We start from the raw sequence: 24,038 nt of genomic DNA, 5'->3' as shown, positions 1-24,038 counted from the left end.
GAGTTTTTGGGTCGCACTGAAGTTCCTGTAGCCAAAATCAGGACAGAGCAAGAAAACAAGGGACCTACAACTAAACGTTTACTACTGCATGAAGTACCAACAGGGGAAGTTTGGGTACGCTTTGATTTACAGTTATTTGACCAGAAAACACTTGTTTAAAAAGAAAAAATATGGTTTATTTATAACAGCCAGGACCAGCATAGATCATTGAACAGCTCTTACTGGCATGTTTTACAAGTGGTGTATATATACTGCTGCAAAATCATTTTGCCTGGTCACACGGACATTATTTCTCCTGGTATATATTATTTAGCTCTGTGCTTTGCACTCCTATGTTGGTGGCAATCTATGCAATATACTGTATATGAGATAATATAAGACAGTGCCTTTCTTTATTGAAAGTAAATATTTTTAAAGCAAATGCCAGTGTTTATTTCAGATTCCTTTAAAGCGTTACCAAGGAATCTGGCAATTTAAAATGTTTGAAATATCTCCACTTAGATTTCAATGAACCATAGGATATTTTAGTTCTGGGCTAAAATCATTCCCCAGGTTCAAAAAATGGAGTCTGATTGACCCTTATCTCAGGTTATCTCAGGATATAATTGTGGAAGAAGTTTCAGCACTTCAGAATCCTTTCAAAATTATATATTGACACAAAGTGCAGCCTTTAAAAAACTTGCTTCTGTTGTAAAAAGGAAATAAAATCTCTCTCTCAATAATTTTGCAAATTTACCAAAGTTTTTTGGTGGTAAATAAGATAAATTTTGTATAATGTGGGACATAATGACTCGGGCTATTTGACTTATCTGCAGAAGCAAACAACCAAAGCACTCTCTAAAGCCACTGCTTAAGGCATCAGGAGACCATATCCTCTTCAAGGTGGCCCATCAGCAGCAATCCCAGTAAACTGTACAATAGGGAGCAGCCTTTGAAGCAGCCATGCCAAGCCACACTGGTACTCAAGCCATGGCTTCAGAGAGCGCCTCCAAATGATTCACATGGCCTAATAATGTTTTGAAAAGTGGAGTTTCTTGCAGATCTCAATAAAACATGCAGCTAAAACATGTCCTAGTCAAAGATTCCAAGGAGGAGGAAGTTAATGTTACCTTGGGCTCTATAATAAATAAAATAAGCTGGTGAATATACTATAATTTCTCTACATATTAATATGTGGCATATTGCTTTTTCTAAGCCAATTGTATTGTATTCTGGAATGTAAATGAGTAAGAAAGAATCTAGGAAAGAAATCGTGCAAAATTATCAATGTTTTAAAACTAGTTACATTTACTACTGGAATTGTTATATAGGATTTTATGGAATTCAATATTCAAGTCAAAAGCGTTTGTCCAAACTCCTCTGGTATGGCTTTACTAATAGAGCTTGAGCACAGCTAGTGTTTATTTATTTGCAATGTTTACAAATGTGCTGCAATTGAACCATGCTCTTTATTGGGAAGGTTTGGTTCCTCTTTATAGAATGTAAGGGTTGAACAAGAGATGTGTATTTTGAATAAGCATCTCAGATATATGTATTACTTTTAATTTAAAATAATGAGTGAAGTTATATGCCTTAAGTGCTGCCTTTCCATATAGCTAAGTGAATTGCAAACCTGAGAAACAGTTTTCTGAAATGCATTTTTATTAATATGAAATAAAAACCTATGTTCCCAAAAGTTAAATTGAAGTTAAATACATTGTATAAACGTCTATAAGTGGAAAAGAAACAAGCACTATTGAATTTTTCATAAGCCAAATTGCAGTTTAAATACTCCAATACATTGAAGAGGAAAAAACCTCCAAGTTTATACCATAAGAAAACAATTACATTTAAAACAATTAAAACATTTGAAAAGAAATAATTCTGGTGGTTCTGTCAGGAGATACAATTTATCTTGAAATTTATGTACTCACACACACAAGTATATTTCTTGGGTACAGAGAAAGCAAAACATAGCTCTACAGTGCTACAAAGATAATTTTCTCACAATTTTAGACCATTTGAATTTTTGCCTCCTTTTTTATTTGCAACTGATATGCTTCAGGCCAACAGAAAAAGAGAAAATTTCAATATTAAAAAGATATTCCAAGCAGAAATTTGCATTAAATTGTCCCTAACAGCCATTCCTTCCCAAAACACATCAGGAGAAGTAATCTGTCTGCTAACAGTACACAACTACCCTTATTCATCAATACATTTCTGGTTCTTTTCTACTTTTCTCAAATGTGTATGGTGCACGTATGTGTATCCTGAACATCAAGCGTGCACATTACTTTATTTGCCATCAAATAGTTGGGTCTCAAATCCTACTGCTATGCAATGAAACTTCACTTTACCTCAAGAGATTATGTTTAGCAGAAGAAAACTATACTTTTTTAAATCAGGTATATTTTAACAGTTCACAACCATGAAGCAATGTAGGATTAGGCAACTGGCTTGAAATTACTTGCGCTTCAGTCTCTGAAATTGAAAATTGGAAAAATAATGCTTTTATTTGAAAAAATATGTATTTTCCTGTAAGCTGCAACACTAATTCTATCTTTGTTCCTGCGCATTATTTAGGTTTTACAACTTCAGTACTTGTCCAAAAAGACAATACCATAAAACTGAATCAAATGAAGTTAAAAGACAGTAAGTTAAATGGATAAAAAAAAATCATTTCTGGTGATAGAGGAGGATTTTATGAAAGAAAATGTCAGCTCTGAGCTTTAAAGATAAACTCTGAATTAACTCTTAACTCTATCAAAGAAGATTCCTTAAATATGTAAAAAGTCTATACTGCACCAGGAGCAGAATCACTAATCCGTCAATGAGCCTTTAGAAATTTAGAAAGTAGTTGAATATTTTTTAGCTGCTTTGTGGACAGGCTGTTAAATCTGCTTTGTATCTGAACAGGAAAACAACTTATGGAAACAGCAAAAGCCATATTCATGCTAAATCTATGAAAGTCTGTTGTTCAGTCTTTTGGAACAATTCAAATGGGGTCAGCAGAGTCTTGGATTTAAAGACCAAAAGATGCTTTGGAGCATGTAAAGCACTCACCTAGCATCTGATTGCAACTTCTTAAGCCAGATGCATTTTTCCCAGCAGCTACAGCAAGCACACACACTCGCAAAAAAAACCCACAGCTTCTTTTAAGAGCATATCCCTGTGTGCCCCAAAACATCTTTTTATCTCTGTATCTGAAGCACTGTCTCCCCGTATTCCACTTAAGATTCTGAAATGAAGTATACTTATGTAGCAAGTTCTGTGATTTTCCCCTATAAGAAAATATGAAGCAGCTGCTTAGCAATACTTTTGAAAGCAGTAATATGCAATCAGAAGTTTAAGCATTTAAGCATAAAATCCCTGTAGCCTGTGTTTTACTATTCTCAGTAGTCCCTGATGCGGAAATAAGCTTCTAATCATTCCTTCTAAGTAATTGGATCACACTTTTATGCACCAAATTTTGGCATTATCCCTTTACGAGGAATCAGTTTCAAAGAAAGATCAATAGGAAGCAAATTTTATTTTTGGTTTCGAAACTGATGAGCCGGTAAATATTTGTTTTGACAAAAGACTGGCCATTTGGGTGAACTCTGGTTTCCTGACAGAGGGGAATCTCTTCTTCAGTGGAGGCCAGGACGGGTCACCCCAGCTCTTGAAATCCATAGTATTCTGGTTTCTAGTTGTGCTCATTTTTTGCCTTTTAACAGAATGAAATTAGGATGGTTAATGCTGCCTGTTATTCTAAGCACCAGTGTTTACCTCTGTTGAACCAACTGTATGCTGTGCTACACTGATGCTGCTTGACACTCAAAAAGGTGGCCAATTTTCAAACATTACCTTTTGATTCCAGTGATACATAAACCAAAACTTGTTACTGTTGATGATGGTGGAGCTGTGGACAATATAAAATGCATAGTGAACAAGCAACATGGAATTACGTTCTGTGAGGGACAGGACAAATCATCTTCAGTGGGAAGTCTCCTCCCCTTGGCTTTAACAGGCAGACTGTTATAATGTTGGCAGAAGGCCTGGGGCTAGACCCAGATCATTTCCTGTTTTCAACCGGAGAGCAGGTTCCTGGCTTTCCTGGTTGTTGAGCCCCTAGGGAGAAAGTTTATTTCCTTCTTTCTTGCTTTCTCTTGCTCTTTACCTTTCCTAGCTCTCATATGTGTCTTCCTACAAAAAAGAAAAAGAATAAGAACAGGAACCACACACTTCCCTAGAGGTAAATTACAAGGATTTGTTCCTGCCAATTCCTCTTGTTTTCTGGAACTGAAATTTCAAGGTCACTATTGGATCTAATTACATTGCCTACCTAATTCCATTGTTCCTACAAAATATAGGTCAGAGTGTGAATGTTTACTGTTTAAGCAAAGCCATTGTGTTTTAAATGGATCAGATGAGGAGGTTTCTTTTCTTTTATTCTAAAACTGACCTTTAATAAGGAAGGAAGGGGGTAACCAATGTGAAAAACAGTAAAAAGAAAATTTAGTTATTTTGCTAAATAACCTCAATACATTGAGGTTATTTAGTGATGGTTAGTGATATGTTAGAATGTCAGTTGCATTCATCATTCCATTTGTAATTCTTACGAAGATGGGCCTTAATGAAGGATCCCTAGAAGTGCTATCCTGAATTCCACTTCACAGAAGAGGTTATCTTGCTACAAATCACTAATTATCTCACACAGCCTAGTCCTGAACCAATGAAAGTGAAAATTAAAGAACTAAAGAAGAGTATAACTCATTCAGTTTTAAATTGGAGATCAGAATCTCAGCCCGATACATATGAATAATCTTCTTTATGTATACTTGAATACAGACTGGGAGAAGCCTCAAGTGAGAGTATAAGAATGGTTTTCTTCTATTAGAGAAGAGGGACCACCCCTATCAGGTCCAGCAGAAAGGGTATGGTAAATGTCCTGTCCATGAAGGAGACTCATCTGATGTGACCTGATGGTTATACTTAGTGATCAAAGACTTGCATTTGCCTGCTTTTTTATGAATTGGTTTCAATTAGGTATTTATTTAGCTACTGTGTTTTTACTGTTTTCCTGTGCTTGTTTATTGGTTGTGTTAGTGTATTTGGTTGTTTTTAACTATGAACTGTCCAAAGTCACAAATAAGAAGCGGCAGATATACAACTAGAAAAAATGAAATAAAAGAGATACATTTTATACTGAGCTGCCCCTAACAATCTTCAAAGTAATAAAAGACAGCAATTTGCCCACAGTGGTTACCCATCACAATCTACCATTTTTGCATCAAAATACAGCATCGCATAACTTTTTAGAGAATATATTTTGATCCCTTCTGAAACAATCAAGAGTTCTTTATGACAAACAATACATTGTCTAAATGCGGAAAAAGCAGCTACAGATGTCTATCCCACAGACTTCTTCAAGGGAAAATTAGTAACATTGATATACTTTTATATGAAAATAGATTGGACAAAAGGATTAATCTGGGACTAATGAAAAGAAAGCATTTGTCTGGTTTAAGAACTTCATACATGTGGTTACTGTTTAGTATTGTTATCTAAAAAATTTTTTTGGAATTTTTAATCAATTCTTTATTACTAATACACCAATGTCATTATTTGGCATACTGTCCTGCACACAATATTCTCAGTTCTACTCTGTGCAACACAGAGATTTTTAGTATTTTCACTGTTGATTCATTATATTCCTCCTCCAAGAAACCACTTCATTCTGGCTTGGATAAATTTTTCCTTCCCTCTGCAGTTTCATATAATTGTTTTTCTGGCAAATCTGAATTTACTTTCTCCTCACTTATCTTATTTGGGAGGAAAACTTCACAACTGTTCCTCAAAAGTCACAGGTGTGTTTTTTTTTTTAAAAAAAAATAAAAACTAGCCTTGTATCTAAGGATGTGATTTAACACTTCAGGCTGATTTTTCAATTTTCCTTAACAGTTTTCAATGAACTTCTAACAGGATTTCTCATTCAAATTACTAACAGCAAAAGTCCCTATTTTAGGACAAGACAAAAACATGACTTGATTTAAAGCATAATCTAGGCTGAGTAGGCCTCCCACTTTATGCGTTCATAGACCACAAAACAGCCTATATAGGAGACAAACTAAAATGGCAATCGTGTTAAATCAGTTTTTCACAACTTTAGCAACTTGGAGATATGAGAACTTTGGCTCCCAGTTGATCTCAGAACTACCAAGGTTGAGAAGCCTGTGTTGAACACAAAGAAGTCTCATATTGTGAGACTGTTAGTGTGTAGATAACAGTAATAAGAATTTCAGTTTACCATGTATCTATTAAATGCACAAACTTCAACAAATTTCCAAACAAATTTTGTAAGCAAATTTTCAAGCTTCAATAAAGTTGCAGGAACTGGGTACGTGTAGCCTAATGAAGAGAAAAACTAGAGGTGACATGATAGCAGTGTTCCAATATCTGAGGGGCTGTCATGCAGAAGAGGGGATTGACCTATTCTCCAAAGCACCTGAGGGCAAGACAAGGAGTAAATGGATCGAAGCTTATCAAGGAGAGATCCAACCTAGAAGTAAGGAGAAATTTCTTGACAGTGAGAATTAACCAGTGGAACAGCTTGCCTTCAGAAGTTGTGAGTGCTCCATCACTGGAGGTTTTTAAGAAGAGAATGGGCAGCCATTTGTCTGGAATGGTATATAGGGTATCCTGCTTGAGAAGGGGGTTGGATTAGAATGCCTCCAAGGTCCCTTCCAACTTAGTTATTCTGTTAAATTCACCAAACGCCAAGTATAACTAGAAATGTTTTTATAATAATCTTCAACTATCTTATAAGCCATCATATTATGTATTTTCAAATGACTACTCATTTCCAAACAGGAAATAGCATCTACACTAAAGGGACTGATTAAATGGGCATTCTTTTGTTAGTGTGTTTGTTTTAAATGACACATGTAATTTAAAACAAAATGGGACATATGTCATATATTCCTAGAAGGAACCAAGCAGACATATGACTCCCAAGACTCCTCCCCTTAAAATATGTACTCATCCATCCATGGGGTGGGGAAGTCACAGAGAAGAAATAAAATATGCATCTCAACAATCAATAAACCCTTTTGACCTTGTGTGGTGAAGTACAAGTATTAAAGAACAAATGTCATCTTGATTGTTTTGTGGCTAACTGCAGACACACGTGGCTATACAGCCTACCACAGAGAACTACATTCAGTTCTGACAAAGTGAAACTAGAAGCAACATTTGGAAGAACAAAAACTGAGCCTCATCACAAGAAGAGATTCTATTATTTCAGGGGTGTCAAACTCAAGGCCCGCGGGCCAGATCTGGCCCGTGGGGTGCTTAGATCTGACCCACGGGGTTGCCCTGGAAACAGTGAAAGACAGGCCCGCAGTGCCTCTGTAGTGAAAACAGAGCTTCATAATCATATAGTATTGGTGTTCAACAGAAAATGAATTTTAAATGTAAACTTTTAAATGTAAAACTTTGTCAAACTTTACCGGCTTTTTTTACGGACATCACTTTCCATATACTGGAATGGGATTTTCAGCCACTCTGCGGGGTTCATAAGCTGCCGACTTAAAGGAAGTGGTGGTAACTCAGTCTTATGTAGTTCATGAATATCTTTAGAGGAATATAATTTTCCTGTAGAAAGTTGCAAAGCATATAGAAGAAAGGCTTTTTCCTCCTCATTAGGCAAGCTTTCTGATGAAAAAAAATCTTTACAATATTGAGACAAATCCAATCTCCCCACCCCACCCCTAAATTACAGACATACCATTTGATGAATATATCACACTGTGGAAACGATTTCTAATATTTTCAAATTGGTCATACTATTTTAAGATTAATGCAAAAGTGAAAGACAGAATAATAATTCAACAATCTGGTCTAGGATCTCTAAAGTCTCAGACATTAAACCTGAAGATTATCAGAAGCAAACAGAAATATTACAGAACCTGTTTCACACTGCTGCATAATGCTGGCTTCAATGTATCTTCCTTCTATTTCCTTTAACAAGGGGTCATGTAAAGGAGGAACTGATGCCTAGAGAGAAAAAAACAGCTATTTATATTTCAATACTTCATGACATCAGTCAAACCTAACCAGGTAGTCCTTGACTTATGACCACAGTTGAGCCCAAAATTTCTATTGCCAAGACAGTTAAGTCAGTTTTGCCCTATTTTACAATCTTTACAACTTTTCTTGCCACAGTTGCTAAATGAATCACTGCAATTGTTAAGTCAGTAACATGGTTGTAAAGTGAATCTGGCTTCCTCATTAACTCTGCTTGTCAGAAGGTCACAAATGGTGATGACATGACCCTTGGACATTGCAACTGTCATAAATGAGAGTCAGTTGCCAAGTGTCTGAATTTTGATCACGTGACCATGGGAATAACGCAATGGTCATAAGTGTAAAAGGCAGTCATAAGTCCCTTTTTTCAGTGCCATCGTAACTTTGAATGGTCACTAAATGAACTGTCTGTAAGTTGAGGACTACCTGTAGTTCAGTTGCTATATGCATCAAGGAACATTTAGAAGCCTGAACACTGAACCTTGAAAGAAAAGTGCAATCATGTCACCCTGCAAGAAGATACTAAACATACTTTGTTCATAACTTGTGTTGAAGTATAGATACTGAACTTGTCCTCCTATTCTTGGGCCTAGCCAATTACTCCATCCCACAATTCAACTTTAGATTCTTTTTAGCTAGACCCAACTGCCCAGTAAAGATTAAGGTTGAAGGTAAAGTTGGCCCCTTCTTTTTTCTTATGCACTGCCAAATAAAAGGCTCCCTGAAAAAGATCTGGTTTCTGGCCAATGCAGCTGAGTCAGGTACTAGATAAACCCTCTGATTGCTTGCTCCATCTTCAGCTCAACCAGAAACATTCAGCAAGCCAACATTTTCTAATTTCATTCCCTAATCTATAATATAGGAGTAACTACACCAATGCATCTTTTATCTTTGATGTGAGCATTAGGATAATCATTCTATGAAGAACTTGTGCACATATTCTTACTCTAGGAAACCTTGAATATTTTATCACTCTCTTTTCACCATTGCTTAAAAGGCTTACACAAAGAGAGGCAAACAAGATGAAACTAATTGTGTGATGTGCTATTCTCTAATTGCTCTGTAAAACCATGTAAATTATGTAAATTATACTCCAGCAGTTACAAGCAATAAACATTTCAAGTGTGTAAAATACTGTCTTTGTCTTCATAGTTCTTCCCTCCTATGCTCTTAGAAATTACAAGTCCATTCTATTCAAGCAGCCGGAAACTGGGAACTACAAGAACTGCATATGCTCTAAATGCGGGAAGGGGGAAAGGTGAGAATCTTCACAGGAAAGGCAAGACCAGCTCTGCAATGATGTGTCTGCAATTTTGGTAGCCAGGAGGCCAATTCCAGAACTACCCATTCATCTGTGAGGTATTTTCCACCTCTTCTTTTAAAATCTCTAACCCAAGCCTGTCCTTCACAAGTCCAGTCCAGAAGGCTAAGAAAAAGAAGTCAACAGGAGCTCATCAGGAAAACGGGAATGCACAGCCTCTCTCACCTTCCACAAGTCTGGAGTAGTCTTCAGGAAGAAAGGATCATAAGATGACGGACTATAACTTTCTAAAAATGCACCTCCCTGAGTGAGTAGAAAGAGCACTCGGTGAACCTGTGGCCATCACATATTACTTCAGAGTAGAGAATTAGTATTTCCTGTTTGATAGCTTAAATAACATCTAATACAAGTATCTTCACAAATTACTCTTATAGTCCCAATTTCCATAATATCTTACGAAACATCTTTTCATACCATACAATAAAATGAGTTTATTTTTATCAGCAGTGTGAATCAACAACACTGAATCAGGATATTTTTATCCATTTTATTGGAAAGGGGATTCATTCAAGCCATTCAAAAACCAAGTGTTTCAGTTACTACACAAACTCTATTAAATGAAGCCCCAACATCTTTTCAGCATTACCGAGGTTGACATTTTCAGAGGGCAATTGCCCTTTACCTATAAATTAATGGATCTTTTTTGAAGAAATTTTAGTTATTTGAGACAGAAAGGACCAAATTACACTTTCCACAAAGCATAATTTTAGACACCTTTATTTTCATAACTACAGACCTTTCCCCTCCTGAAAAAGGAGCTTGTGTCCAATCACACTTGGCCAATAAAAAAATTCTATTCTTTTTTCTTTTTTTCTTTTCTTTTCTTTTCTTTTCTTTTCTTTTCTTTTCTCCTATTCTATTCTATTCTATTCTATTCTATTCTATTCTATTCTATTCTATTCTATTCTATTCTATTCTATTCTTCTATTCATGTGTATGGGGACCAACAGGGAGGGAGGGAGGTTAACTATTTCCTCTCCATCCTTTCTTCCTGCCACACTGCAGAAAATGATCATTTCAAAGAAAAACAAAATGTATATGTTTGTTTAGGGATATTTTCAGCAGATAAAAAAATGTGAAGGAAATGTTTAATCATTCTCTTCATATATGCCATAGTTCTGATACTAATAAGGCAAAACTTAACTTTTTTTTCTGAAAAAGAAAGTTACCATGACTAAGCAAGCTTTTAAAATAAATTTAAATATAACACGTAAATTGGGGAATGATGGTTTAGTTTTTAGAATGAGATGTAGACTTCATTTCAAATGAATTTTTATTTGTTCTAAGTTCATTTGTAAGACATATTTCAATAACTGAACTAAGGAGCCATGCAAACTGCACTTCTAGGGATGGACTAGCATTCTCCATTACAAAAACGGGGCAGCCTCACAATTTTTTTTCTATTATACATATAATAGGATAGATATAATTATAGATATAATATATATACTATAAATGACCTTGAAGCCAAATTCATTGACAGTGATGAAATTTCCCATACAGCTGGATATCATTAATAAATAATCCCAGGTAAGATTTTTATGTTATGCCTTATATAGATTTACAAGAACTATATCCCACTAAACAAAAATTATAGCATATATTCCTGCTTCAGAGTTCACAGCCTTACAAACTTTAAGGGAAATAACAATATCATGTGGGCAGACAATACATAAAATCCGTAATTACACAATCTCTTGGTTCTTTTTTTTCTTCACTCCATGGTGCTTAAAATACAATTGGCAGTGAATCCTGAGTCTCTTAAGTCATCAGTCATTTTCAATGAACATTTATGAAGCATCACCACCATAAACATTTGAATCTGGACTACCGTAGAAAACTGGCTTTTATTTATGGGCCAGAGCATTGAAGAAACGCAAAGCATCTTCTGTCTTCAGGGATATTTAACACTGTCGCTATTCTTCTGCCGGGCTTGATACCTCCTCTGAGACTGGATAGGCGGAAGTACAGGGAGGAAGAAAGGGTTATGGGAATGATAAGCACTGAAGTCATAACCATATTTTGGTTCGGAATCTGGAGGATTTTGTAAGGCCAAAGAGCTATCCATGGCTGAAGGAGCAGATGATTGAAGGACAGGAGATGAGGTAGGGGGAACTGCAGATTTTGGGACAGATGACAAAGCATTTGGGGAACTGACCAGTTCTGTGGGGGACAGCTGTAGGAAAGGTGAAGGGAAAAAAATAGAAGGTGAATGGAGGTAAGGGGGAAATGGAGGAAGTAAATGAAAGAAATGAGATGGAACAGATGGAGGAAGTAAGACTGAGGGGAGAACGATAATTGGAGGGGAGGCAGATGGGGAGACGGAAAGGAGAGAGAAGGGAAATGGAGGAAGAAAAGAGGGGAAATAGGAACTGTAGGGAGGACTCTGGGACTCAAAAAGTGGATGAAATGGAGGAAGGAGCACACATAATGAAACGGAGGATCCTGGAGCAGAAGAAGCCTAGTAGAAGGAAAAATACAAGGAAAGCAGAAAACAAATATATGAGCAGAAAAATACAGAATGTTAAAATATACTAAATAACAGTAGAAAGTCAAGGACAAGTTTCATTCTTTCTTACTGCCAAAGGCAGTTAAGTGGACTGAAATAATAAACTTTAAAATAACAGAATGCAGTTTTATATACAAATCCAATCACTTGTTAATTATGATGCACACATATAGAAATGGCACACACTTTCTAATCATTTATTATAAATCTTATTTTTCATACTTGCAAATCTCTATTTTTGCCTTTTGAGGATTACTCATTGATATTGCCTCCAAGACTGTACGTAAATGGATAGAAAGAGAAATTTATCCAAACATTTCTGGGCAATATAGCAAATCAGGAGCCCAAATAAAACAGAAGTCTAATATGTGGCTTGCATTTATATATACTGCATACATAAATGGAGATTAGCCAATTGTACACACACACTTACACATTTGTATGTATGTGACTTTTCAGTAATTATCATGACTGAGGGAATGGAAGACGATTTTGCAGAGTGAAGCAAAATAAACCAAGAATAGAAATAACTAGGGTTACTTATGTTGATTGTAGTGAGGAGTTTCTACTCCCCCAGGTCAGACCCTGGGAATCTTATTATGAGGCTCAAAAACTGATTGATGTCAGTCCTCCAACTAAAAAATCTGCAGTAAGTAAAATAACCTGACTAGTTTTGACTTTCTGAGATTATATAGGTAATCCCCAAATTATGACCACAATGAGCCCAAAATTTCTGTTGCTAAGCAAGGCAGTTGTTAAGTGAGTTTTGCTCCATTTTTCAGCCTTTCTTGCTGTACACTAGTGCTAAGTGTATCACTCCAGTTATTAAGAGAATCTGGCTTCCCCATTGACTTGACTCATTAGAAGGTTGCCAAAGGTAATCAGGTATTACCTGCAACCACCATAAATACATTCCAAGCATCCGAATTTTTTGATCACATGACCATGGGGATGATGCAAAGGTCAGAAGTGTGAAAAACAGTCATAAGTCATTTTTTTCTATGCCACTATAACTTCGAACTGTCACTAAATGAATGGTTGTAAATTGAGGATTACCTGTACTATATGTTCAAAGTTGTGCAATGAGTCCATGAGGGCAATTTAAATTCAACTTTCTATATCTGCTGGTTCAAGTCTTATAACTGGTCTTTTTTTCCCATTCTGCAGTTATGAGTTCCATGCACTTCACTGATGTTGTAGATTAGAGTGAAGAATCCTGCTTGGTTTGCTCCGTGAGTTATGCTCCCTTGTCTTTTCTTACAAGCAGGCAGATTGTCTTCTTTTCACACATACCTTAGATGCTGCTTTCACATTAATCTTGCCACTACATTTTCATTCCTTGGCATATAAAGTCTTTGGCACAGATTCAAATATTTCAAGAAAAAAATCAACCATTCATCTTGATGAATCCAAAAGGAAATTAATAATTTGGTTAAATACATTTGGCTAAATACATTAAAATATATATCAGAGGAAGTAATTATTTTTTTCTCTAAAACAGATCTTATAGAGGAAAAAATATAATTTTCCCTTCCGCATTTTACTTTCCACCCATCTACAGAAAAAGCAAACATAGCAGAGAGTCCCAGGCTCACCCTGAAGTGCAGCAAATGCCAATGCATGCAAATAAGCAACTATTAAGGGCCAGGATCTTCATCATTATAGTACCAAAATAAATCAGAGATGAGGACAGGGTGCCAAACTTTACTGTCTGCATTGTTATATTCCTGCACATAGGCACCGTGTTTCACTCTAAGTGATAAAATAAAATAAAATCATCTTCTGTTCACAAGAAAACATGCTTTTGATTAGTTGAAATCCTATATTTGACTATTCAACCCAGGTAATGCTGAAGGTTTTTTACATGAAGGCATCACCAGAGCTCAGTGAATTCTCAGAATATATTATATACAATGACACTCTCTGCGCAGGCTTCATTTCATCTATTTCCAATGATCTCTGCCTCACTTTAAACATGCAACAAGTTACTCTGTTTCAGTGTGGAATGCGGCTTGCTCGGAGAGACCATCTGACCACTACCAAGTCACCTCTTCCAACTCACTGCCACCGTCACCAAAGGACAGCTGCACAGGGCCACCTCGCTGTTGTCAGCTGGAGGAAAAGTACGTGTTATAGATTAGCCATCACTGAAATGGGTCTAGGACAACTCAGCACAGCCAGCTCACCACTGCCAAGTTGCCCCAGGACAATTCCACATAGCCAACTCGTCACGGGGACAACTTGCTGCAGGTGGATGGAGGGAGAGCCAGGTTAGCAGGTGAGCGAGCAGGTGGGCAGAGCACAAAGCAATGGCCAGGTGTTTCCCATTTTCATACCCCACCAGCTCTGCTGCTGCACTCTGGACCAGAGATCAGGGATGGCAGTGGTAGTGATGGGCAGGGTAGGCGGCGGGGAGGCAGTGGCAGCCCAGGGCATCTCATTTTCACACACACCCTGCTGCCACTGCTGTCCCCAACCTCTTTGGCCTGGAGCTCAGTGCGATGGCAGAGGCAGTGGGGTGTGTAAAAAAATCCAGCCGCCACTGTTGCTCTGTTCACCCAGTTGCTCACCTGCCAACCTGGCTCTCCCTCTGTTCACCTGCAGCAAGTTGTCCCTGCAGTTAGTTGGCCATGTTTAGTTATCCTGTGGCGACTTGGTGGCGGTGAGTTGGGAAAGGCAACTTGGCAGTGGTGAGCTGGCCATGCCGAGTTGTCCTAGATCCATTTCAGTGATAGCTAATCTACAACATGTGTGTCAAAAGTGACACACCATGACCTTTTGGTTTCATCAACACCTGACAGCAACTGTTCTCGAAAGCACGCCCTATTCTTGCAGAATTTGAGAGGCTTCAGAGGCTGCATGAGAAGCTCTCACATGGCTTCTGAACCCTCCAGAAGTCGTACAAAAGGGCTGCGGGACATACAGCCCCCAGAGCCTCTGAAAATTGCATGAGAATGAGATGTGTTTTTACAGTTTCCGAAGGCTATAAAGTCCATGGAAGAGCATTCTCCAAAGTTGCTTCAAGAATGAAGGCCTTGTGCAACCTGAAGCCGGTAGTCTGCAGGGGCCTGTCAACAGAAAGAGAGCACCACTTGAAGATAAATGCCATGCAGCAGATCCTGGGGAGTGCTGCATAGTGGGGGCAATTATGCTAAGGCTTATGTCCTTGGGGAATGGCGCAAGGCAGCTTTTTTGAGTGACAGCAGTGGCATTAGCATTAGCACTTAGACTTATATACCGCTTCATAGTGCTTTACAGCCCTCTCTAAGTGGTTTACAGAAGTCAGCATATTGTCCCCAACAATCTGGATTCTCATTAGGGCTGAATGTGAGGCCTGGACTTCTGCTTCCCAGCCTCAATGCTGAGTGCCACTGTTGAGTGTGGCCTAGATTAGGGGGAGGGGGGATAGAGAATTGTTTGTTTTTGATCGACACACCAAAAAAGTCAAGTTAGGTATTTTCCCAATTTTGACACCAAGGCCAAAAAGGTTTGCTACCACTGCTATATCTACTGAAATTTAAAAAATAAAATAAATTCTAATCGTGTTATTTTAAACTGGCACAATAAACAACACATTTCCTTCAGATATTACTATTAAAATAATTATAACTTCTATAAAGAGCTACAAATAATTTCAGTTTTCATCCAAAATCACAAATCCAATAATTTTGCAAACAGCTTCCCAATGTCTTGTAGTAATAATAGCTTTTCTTTTCCGATACCTTCTCATTACAATAGTTTAGATAAAGGGAGAGCTGTTTTCGCTTCCTCTCTTCTATTTCTTTGCTTGACTGGTTGTCAACTTTGTCCTGAATTTTCTGAAGCAGAGGTCTTGAAACACTTTCAAACCATTTCTTGTACAGCATTTCCCTTCTCCTTAGAGCTAAGAAATCATTGTGCTTCAAATACCTGTCTACTTCCTAATTAACAGAGAAACTATTATTAACAAAGGTAGAATAAATAATGAACTTTTAAAACAAATCTGACAGTATAAATAATTCATAGAAATTAAGAAACACTAGTAATTAATAAATATTTAACACATTATAACATTCCTCCAAAGACAACACTTGCTTATATAAAATATGTATCACTAGTGCCTACAAGCCACTGCAATTTCATGTGATTGCTACAGGAAACCAATTATGTGATACTTGAATATATAGTATACATCTTACTTGGTACAGATATATAATTTATCTGTTGGACTTTTTAAATATATATACTGTATAGCAGCCAAATACAGGCCTGAGTCTTCTTAACTAAAATTGTGTTATATTTACCTTGACAAGAAAGACTAGAATATTAAACTATTTAAGGGATATAAAACATACAGGTTATCAGTCAAAGCTCTATTTATATTTAGTGTTAATGGCTGTTGATATACAACTTTTCTAATCTTTTTTTTCTTTAGATAAGGTTGCCATTTGTCATAATTGAAAACAGATCAAATAAATATGAGATTATTCTTAGGGCTATTTGAAATAGGTAATCTGTAACCCTACAGGTATTGTTGGCATGTTAAGGTGTTGTTCCTGGGAGTTGTATTTCAGCAATACCTGCAGGGCTACAGATTTCCCACTCCTGTATTTAATATTTCTCAAAATTATGCATTGTATTTCCTGGCTACAGCTCTAGAACTACAACTCATTTCATATTTTTTTAATAGTTTGAATGTGAAATCAAACTTGAAATACGTACCCTGTTTCCCCAAAAATAAGACATTCCCTGATAATAAGCCCAATCGGGCTTTTGAGCGCATGCACTAAAATAAGCCTCCGTCCGAAAATAAGCCCTCCCCGAAAATATTTAAACGCAGAGTTGGAAATCAGGTAAGATGGCAAGAGTAGCCCCATCTTGCTCCATGCGCCCCAAAATAATACCACCTCCCCGAAAATAAGGCCAAGCGCTTATTTCAGGGTTCAAAAAAATATAAGATGGTCTTATTTCCAGGGAAACACAGTAGTATCTTTTTTACTTTGTTCAATCATGTCCAATTTTTGAAGACTGTCTGGATAGGTCTCTGCAGTTATCTTGGCAAGGTGTTTCAAAAGTGATTTAACCATGTTTCCTTCCCAAGGCTGAGAAAAAGTGACTGGGCCAAGGTCACCCAGCTGGCTTTGTGCCTAAGGCAGAACTAGAACTCACAGTCTCCTGGTTTCTAGCTTGGAATTTTTAATCACTACAGCAAACTAGCTCGCAGGATCTCTAATACTAAAGCCTTACATGACCACTATTAGCTATGTCAAGGCAAATTTGGAAAAGCTAAAATTAATCTATCCCAAAGGAAATTAATAAAAATAATAAATAAAAAAATAATCTATTGTTAAGGCACCAGACAAGAAAGCAGGAGAAAGCAGCTATGAAAGCCAACTAGGTAACCTTGGGCCAGTCACTCTCTTACTAACTCAACTCATAGGGCTGTTGTTGTGTAGAAAACAGGTGGAGGAAAGGTATCAGATATGTTCACTGCCTTAAGTTATTTGAAAAAAAATAATAAAGGCAGGATGCAAATAATTAAATAATACAGAGAGGACAATGCAGATAGATGGCTTTCCTAGATAAAAGTATCATAAGAATATATCAATTTTATGATAGATCTTAAACATGAAATTGGGCTTTTCCCCTCACCACTAGTGATGTGTTTTCCTTCATGGATTAGAGAAGCTGTTTGGAGAAGTGACTACAGTACTGTTGCACATTGATAACAGGATACAAATGTGGGCCCCAGAATTAGGGCGAACAATGAGGTTAACTTCTTTTGGATACAAATAGGAATATAAACCTCATGCAACTTCTTCTATGAAATTGGTATTTTCTGGACAAAACATTCCCTTTGGTTTTCAGGCAAATTTTGTTTTCTCTAATATCAATACACCAACCAGAGAAATGGCAAGCCCCATGCCTACTGTAGCTGGAGGGGGAAGTCCTGCATAAACCTTGAAGATCACCAACTTCTTTCTGGATCCTCCTCCATAAGAATCAGGATGTTTGCATTGTATTGTTTTCCAATGGAAAACCCCACTTTACCGCTGCATTACTTTGATCCACTTTTACCCTGACTCAGAAGTAGGTAGGAACTGAGGAGATTCTGTTGGGAGAAAAATGTCCTTGACTAACAGTAAAGAGGGTATTTTGGCATTGGGGCAAGGAGGGAGACGTGGATAACTACAGTACCCATCTTTTTTTATTATTTTCATCCAATTTTCATCCATCCATTTTCCCCTTTTTTCCTTTCAAAACAAGCTCACAAGCTTCAATTAACCTAAATAATAACCCAGTAGTAATGCTCTCTACATGGGGCTCCCCTTGAGGAGCACCTGGAGGCTCCAACTGGTGCAGAGTGCGGCCGCGCGGGTGGTTATGGGAGCGACGTGGCGTTCCCATGTAACACCTCTCTTGCACGAGCTGCACTGACTCCCGGTGGTCTTCCGGGTGCGCTTCAAGGTTTTGGTTACCACCTTTAGAGTGCTCCATGGCTTAGGACCCGGCTACTTACGGGACCGCCTGCTGCCACCAGTAGCCTCTCACCGGCCAGTACGCTCTCATAGAGAGGGGCTCCTCAGGGTGCCGTCGGCCAAACAGTGTTGACTGGCGGCCCCCAGGGGAAGAGCCTTCTCTGTGGGGGCACCTGCTATCTGGAATGAGCTCCCCCCGGAGATACGGAGGATCCCGGATTTACGCACCTTCCGCTGCACCCTCAAGACCTTTTTATTCCAACAGGCTGGCCTGGCCTAACCTCCCTTTTTAATTGTAAATTTTAAATTTGTCTAAAATTTTAGGGTTTTAATCTGTTCTGGGCCAAATTTATTTTATTTATACTGTTTTTAAATTTTGTAATTCTGTGTGTTTTATCTCTTGGCTGTTCACCACCCTGAGTCTCTCGGGAGTAGGGTGGTATATAAATCGAATAATAAATAAATAAAAATAAATTAAATAAATAGTTATAAAGTCGACATCATCCTTCCCCAATTTAAAACCCTCCAGATGTGATGCCTTACAGCACAGGTGTCAAACTCGCGGCGTCACATTGCTGTCACGTGATGTTTCACTATGTTTTTCCCTTAGCAGAGCTGGGGTGGGCGTAGCCTGACAAATCTGGCCCGTGGGCCACCAGTTTCACATCCCCGCCTCACAGCTATCAGCACTGCAAGCCATAATGACTAATCACAGACCACTATTCCCTGGAAAAGCTATTAGACTTATAGCTGAAAAGTAAAGGATCAGATGTAAAAGACACTTCAGTACTAACAATTTAAGCTTGTAACATCTTTTTTTTTAAATAACCAGGAACAAAAACTTTTACAAACTTTTTCATTTGTGTGATTTTTGTCAAGAAAGTATAAATATTGGGGGGAGGGAGGAGACTTAACACTGATGTTTTTATTCCTTCTTTTTATAGAAAATTGCTATTTCACAATAAGATTTCCAAAAATCAAAAAACAAGGTCTTCTCTTCCTGCATGACGGTCATGGGTATGGACTACTGGTCCAGGTATTTTTATGTCTTTCTCAATAGTCAGAAAGTTACATTGCAAGCAATGTTTATTTCTTACCCTTATAAAGCAGCTTTCTCTTTCCAGCAGCAACTGAATGGGACCAATAACATCCTGGCTTTCATTAACTAAAGCCTAATAAAATATCAGTAAAATCTGTGAAAGAGAACTACTATATTAAACATACTTATTAAAAATAATTTTATAAACAGATCAGCTTTATACGATACAATGAATTCCATGCCACTGAGAAGAAATGCAAAATAAAATTACATTAGAAGCCTTATTTGAAATTTGAGTTGGTGCATCAATGATGCTAATATATCATAAGGATGGCAAACTGTGTTTCTTCAGATGTTGATCAATTACAAGTTCCAAGAACCAACACACTGACCAGGCTAATTTTTCAGAGATCCAGTGTGGGCTAGTGATTAAGATATTAGGCTGGGAACATGAGTCCCAGATTCAAATCCACTTTCAATCAGAACAGCTTGTCTTTCAGCCCAACCAAGCTCATATGGTTATTGCTGCAGGGGAAAAAATAATATATGTCACCTTGAACTCCTGAAGGAAAAATTAAAATCTAACTAAAAAATAAATATCTGAAGAAGCACAGGTGGATTGGATCCCTAAGTAGATTTTGAATTTCAGTATAATAAAAGTGATGACAGACGTCATCATTATTATTACCTGAACTGTAGCAAAGTTTAAAAGAAGATTTGATTCTGATTATTAGAAATTTCAATTTTAAATGCTTTAAAATCCCTGAAATAACTTGGAATAAATAGAATATTCATAAATTTTGCAATAAAAGTTTTAATAATCTGTTACCCTAAATTTAGCAAATTCAGTATAATTCTCCAGAGAACAATTAAATACTCTATTATGCTTTATATATGTAATGAAAAGATAACAATTAGAAAATCTGCCTCAATATAACTGTTTTCCTTACTCTTTATTACCGTAATAATATACAATTTTCTACATGTATCACCAATAAGTTATTAAATTTGATAAATTAAACAATATGCATATTAAAATGCTTAAATTAAATATTTAAAACAATATTTAATATTAAAACAATATGAAAACCAGTCTACAATTCTAAAGATCAAACTGAGAAAAATCATCTTCACTTCTCTTCAAAAAGCCAAATGAAACAATCTTAGTTTTGATCATGGGTAGTTGATAGACTGAGGGAAGTATTGAAGAAATTAGACAAGGTGAATAGGAGCTTGATGGCTATTGATAATCATATTCAGAACAAATAATTACTGGAAGGAAATTAACCAAGTGACTATGAAAGTCTTTTATTATTATCTATGACAAAGAAGGAGAACATCTTCAGCAGTCTGTTGGGGATCTGTTGCTGGAGAAAACCCATATTAGGAAAAGATGATGAAGCATTCCACTGACATCTCTGTGAAAGACATGTCCCATCACAAGCAAAGCTCCTTTCTGTAGAGACATAGGCCATGTCCACCCCCATATATATATATATATATACATACATATATACATATATATATATATATATATATATATACATACATACATACATACATACATACATATATATATATATATATATATGCAACCACAATATGAGAAAGAGGCTGTGGTTTCATTTTGATTATGTTATAACCTTTTTGTAGTAAGAGCAGACAGGAATTCAATTTTTTCTAATCTCCAACAAACACATTCAATAAACTGCATGGAACTCAAAGAATGGATCGCTTGCCTTCTAAGGCCTTTTGAAATATGCACTTTGCTATGAGGTAGCAAAACATCACCAGTTATAGATTTTTGTCTCTATTCAGTGCCCCCAATACATTGGTACCTGTGCAATAGACAAGTGCTTCTGTGTTAGCCAACTCTCTGAAGATTTTGTCTTTTCAGGTTGACTTCTTCCATAAACCTTGCTCTGTGATTTACTCAGGAAACTAGTAATTCCTGGAAAAGACTTATTTGAAAAATGAAAAAAATCCAAGTGAATGAATGAAACTTTTAGCTACCAAAAATCAAACTTACCTATACAAAACTTACCTCTGTATGTATGTATGTATTTTACTTTCAAATATTAGTTCAAATTACAAAAATACAATATATTGTGGGTTCCATTTAATTTCTATCATAGGTCTTTTAAAAAAGATCCTTAAAATGAAAAGCAGCATCTGTGGATAATCAAAGAATTTCTGCCCATAATGGAAGGAAAGCAAGCGTAAAAATAAATGAAATACTCAGCATGTAATTGAATATTGAGCAAGGAATAAGACAAAGATAAGTGGGGTCTTCTTAGTTGCTTAATATATTTATGGACAAATGTATAAGAATGTTTGTGGTGGTATTAAAGGTTATTTTGGTTGGAGGGATGTGAACATGCACATATTTTCATTATGCAGAAATTGCCATTTTATTGGTTAAGAACCAAATGCTTTGTAGTGAATGAGAATGTATTTCACTTAAATTGAAAAAGTATGTATTAGAAACATTAGCATCATGTATTAGATTAGAACTTTTATGATTATTAACTAGATTTTTAAAAATATGTCTAAGATGAAACTCCGCTTTTACTGTTGTAAATTTCTACCATTAAAATATTTATCTGATGATGTTGCACAGGAAAATATTGATATATTCACATCCAAACCTACTTGCTTCAGATCCGGCATCAATTGTTCCATTTGAGCTCTTGGACAACGAAGTCTTATCAGCCACTCCAAGTCTGCACTCTCCTGCCTTGGCACTCTTGTATAGTCCTAATGTTAGAATGTTACAATAGGTTGTGTTTGTTGCTTTGTGTTCTCAGACAATATTCTTCAGATTTAACAAATATATTGGCTCTCTATATTTTCACACACACGTTACCAAACTGTATCAACTTCCAGTATCTCACTGTTAAAATGAAACTCTAAAGCAAATAAATGATGTGGGTTACCAGAATGTTGATGTGCACAGAAAGAACTTTTCCAGTGTTATGTCATAACTACTATTGTGATATATTGTAAAATGATGTGGTCTACTCAAAAAAAATATTTTTTTTTGGAAAAATATATTGAAAGTTAATGCAACAGCTATTAACACCAAGCTAAGAAATCAGAAAAAGTTAACTATACAAATGACATTTATTCAACAGGAAAAGGCATTTTTCTATAAAATAAGTATTTTTGAAGTGTAATTGGAGGTGGCCATCTTTTTTCATAGATGGGGCAGATGATATTTAAACAGCATGCTATTATTAAAAATTATTTAAAAACCGTTTAAAAATGGTTGGTTATACATTCAAGGCAGTTACATGAGATAGATTATAAGAACATCAATTGCCATAACTATAGGCTTATAATGGCAATTGGGACCAGAATTGCCAACCACTAAATGACATGGTTATGAACCTGTGATGTCACATAACCATGGTGACAATGCAATTGCTAGAACTATGAGATCCATAGTTAATACCATCCAGTCACCACAATAGTAACCTTGAATAGCTGCTGAACAAATGGTAGTAACCCAATAACTACCTATATTGTAATGTGTCAAAATCCATTGAGCTAGCCTGAAATATCTGATTTATGTGAGTTAAGCAATGTTTCACTTCATTTTACTGATAAAGTTTCCCCCCCCAAGATAGTTACTTTGAGATCTGAAATAAAATGTTTAATCCATATACCTGGTAAGATGTAGTAGGCGTCAATTCTGTTTTCTCTGTGAAGTCATCTTTTTTATCTAGAATGCTTGAAGTTTCAGTTTTTGTAGACCGAGATGATATGCTCTGTTAAATTAAGGAAAAGCATTAATTCTACACTAATATGGAGATATATCCCATTAGAATCAATCTGACTAAAACAATACAACCCAAGATCAGATTAAATCATGATTAGTTATATTGATTCTAAATTCTAATTTTCTATTTTCTTAATTAAAGGACCCTTGTAACCCATATTTTAAGAATTTTTTCAGTTAAGATAATTTATCTTTCTTTATCATAACTATATAATTACTAGCATTAAAGACAGTAAAACATTATTGTATAAGATTTTCATTGTAGAGTTTTATATGTTGGAAGAACTACAGTTATACTAAGAAATGTATTCCAAACATAGATGATAAAAAGATACAATATTGGCAGCTTCCTAATTCCTCTTTCTTAATTATATATTCTTATTTTACAAATTAATAGATAAACAATGCATATTGAATATTTTCATAGTTGTGAGGAAATCAATACAGGTACTACAAAGTTTAAAAAATACTCATCCTCATCCTCTGCCTGTAATGCAATCGTCTGAAAATCACAGCTTGTACAAGGGTTCTATTTGGAAGATGATAGATAGTCCTTGACTTACAACCATTCACTTAGAGACTATTGAAAGTTACAATGGCATTAAAACAAATTATGACCAGTGCTCATACTTAAAATTGTCATAGCTTCCCTGCAGCCATGTGATCACGATCCAGGTGCTTGGCAACTGGCTCACATATACAACAGTTGCAGCATCCTAGGGTCACATGATCTCCATTTGCAACCTTTCCAGCTAGTTTATGACAAGGAAAGTCAATGGGGAATATAGCAGGGTAAATCACAAATTACTGTCACATGTTTTGCTTAATGACCATGGTGATTCACTTAACCATGGCAAGTCATAAAATTGGGTGCAATCACATGA

The 24,038-nt window shown here is 36.4% G+C and overlaps 2 protein-coding genes across 10 annotated transcripts in view; one reads left to right on the top strand and one right to left on the bottom strand.

The window, feature by feature from the left end:
• The window catches only part of ITSN2 (intersectin 2), a 72,834-nt gene extending 70,990 nt beyond the window's left edge, over window positions 1-1,844 (top strand). For all 5 annotated transcript variants that reach the window (XM_087882223.1, XM_087882222.1, XM_034426826.3 and 2 more), the window contains one exon: window positions 2-1,844. In XM_087882223.1, the coding sequence (XP_087738349.1) occupies window positions 2-159 (158 nt within the window). In that variant the 3' untranslated portion in view covers window positions 160-1,844. The remainder of the gene's footprint in view (window position 1) is intronic.
• Window positions 1,624-24,038, bottom strand: part of LOC117671128 (protein FAM228B-like) — a 32,223-nt gene continuing 9,808 nt past the window's right edge. Inside the window, exons 3-11 of one of the 5 annotated variants that reach the window (XM_034426831.3) lie at window positions 23,042-23,143; window positions 22,026-22,130; window positions 21,212-21,334; window positions 19,432-19,506; window positions 15,599-15,796; window positions 9,533-9,610; window positions 7,929-8,016; window positions 7,470-7,614; window positions 1,624-4,164 (exon numbers count right to left, since the gene is read on the bottom strand). In XM_034426831.3, the coding sequence (XP_034282722.1) occupies window positions 4,047-4,164; window positions 7,470-7,614; window positions 7,929-8,016; window positions 9,533-9,610; window positions 15,599-15,796; window positions 19,432-19,506; window positions 21,212-21,334; window positions 22,026-22,130; window positions 23,042-23,143 (1,032 nt within the window). In that variant the 3' untranslated portion in view covers window positions 1,624-4,046. Of the gene's footprint in view, window positions 4,165-7,469; window positions 7,615-7,928; window positions 8,017-9,532; window positions 9,611-11,056; window positions 11,829-15,598; window positions 15,797-19,431; window positions 19,507-21,211; window positions 21,335-22,025; window positions 22,131-23,041; window positions 23,144-24,038 lie in introns of all 5 variants that reach the window. The other 4 variants (XM_034426832.3, XM_034426830.3, XR_015731212.1 and 1 more) reach the window with 4 other exon arrangements.

This window comes from Pantherophis guttatus, chromosome 1 (assembly GCF_059756535.1).
Source record: "Pantherophis guttatus breed Tessera chromosome 1, ASM5975653v1, whole genome shotgun sequence".
Lineage (NCBI taxonomy): Eukaryota > Metazoa > Chordata > Lepidosauria > Squamata > Colubridae > Pantherophis > Pantherophis guttatus.
The sequence above is the reverse complement of the archived record's forward strand: the minus strand, read 5'-3'. Positions and strand labels throughout refer to the sequence as shown.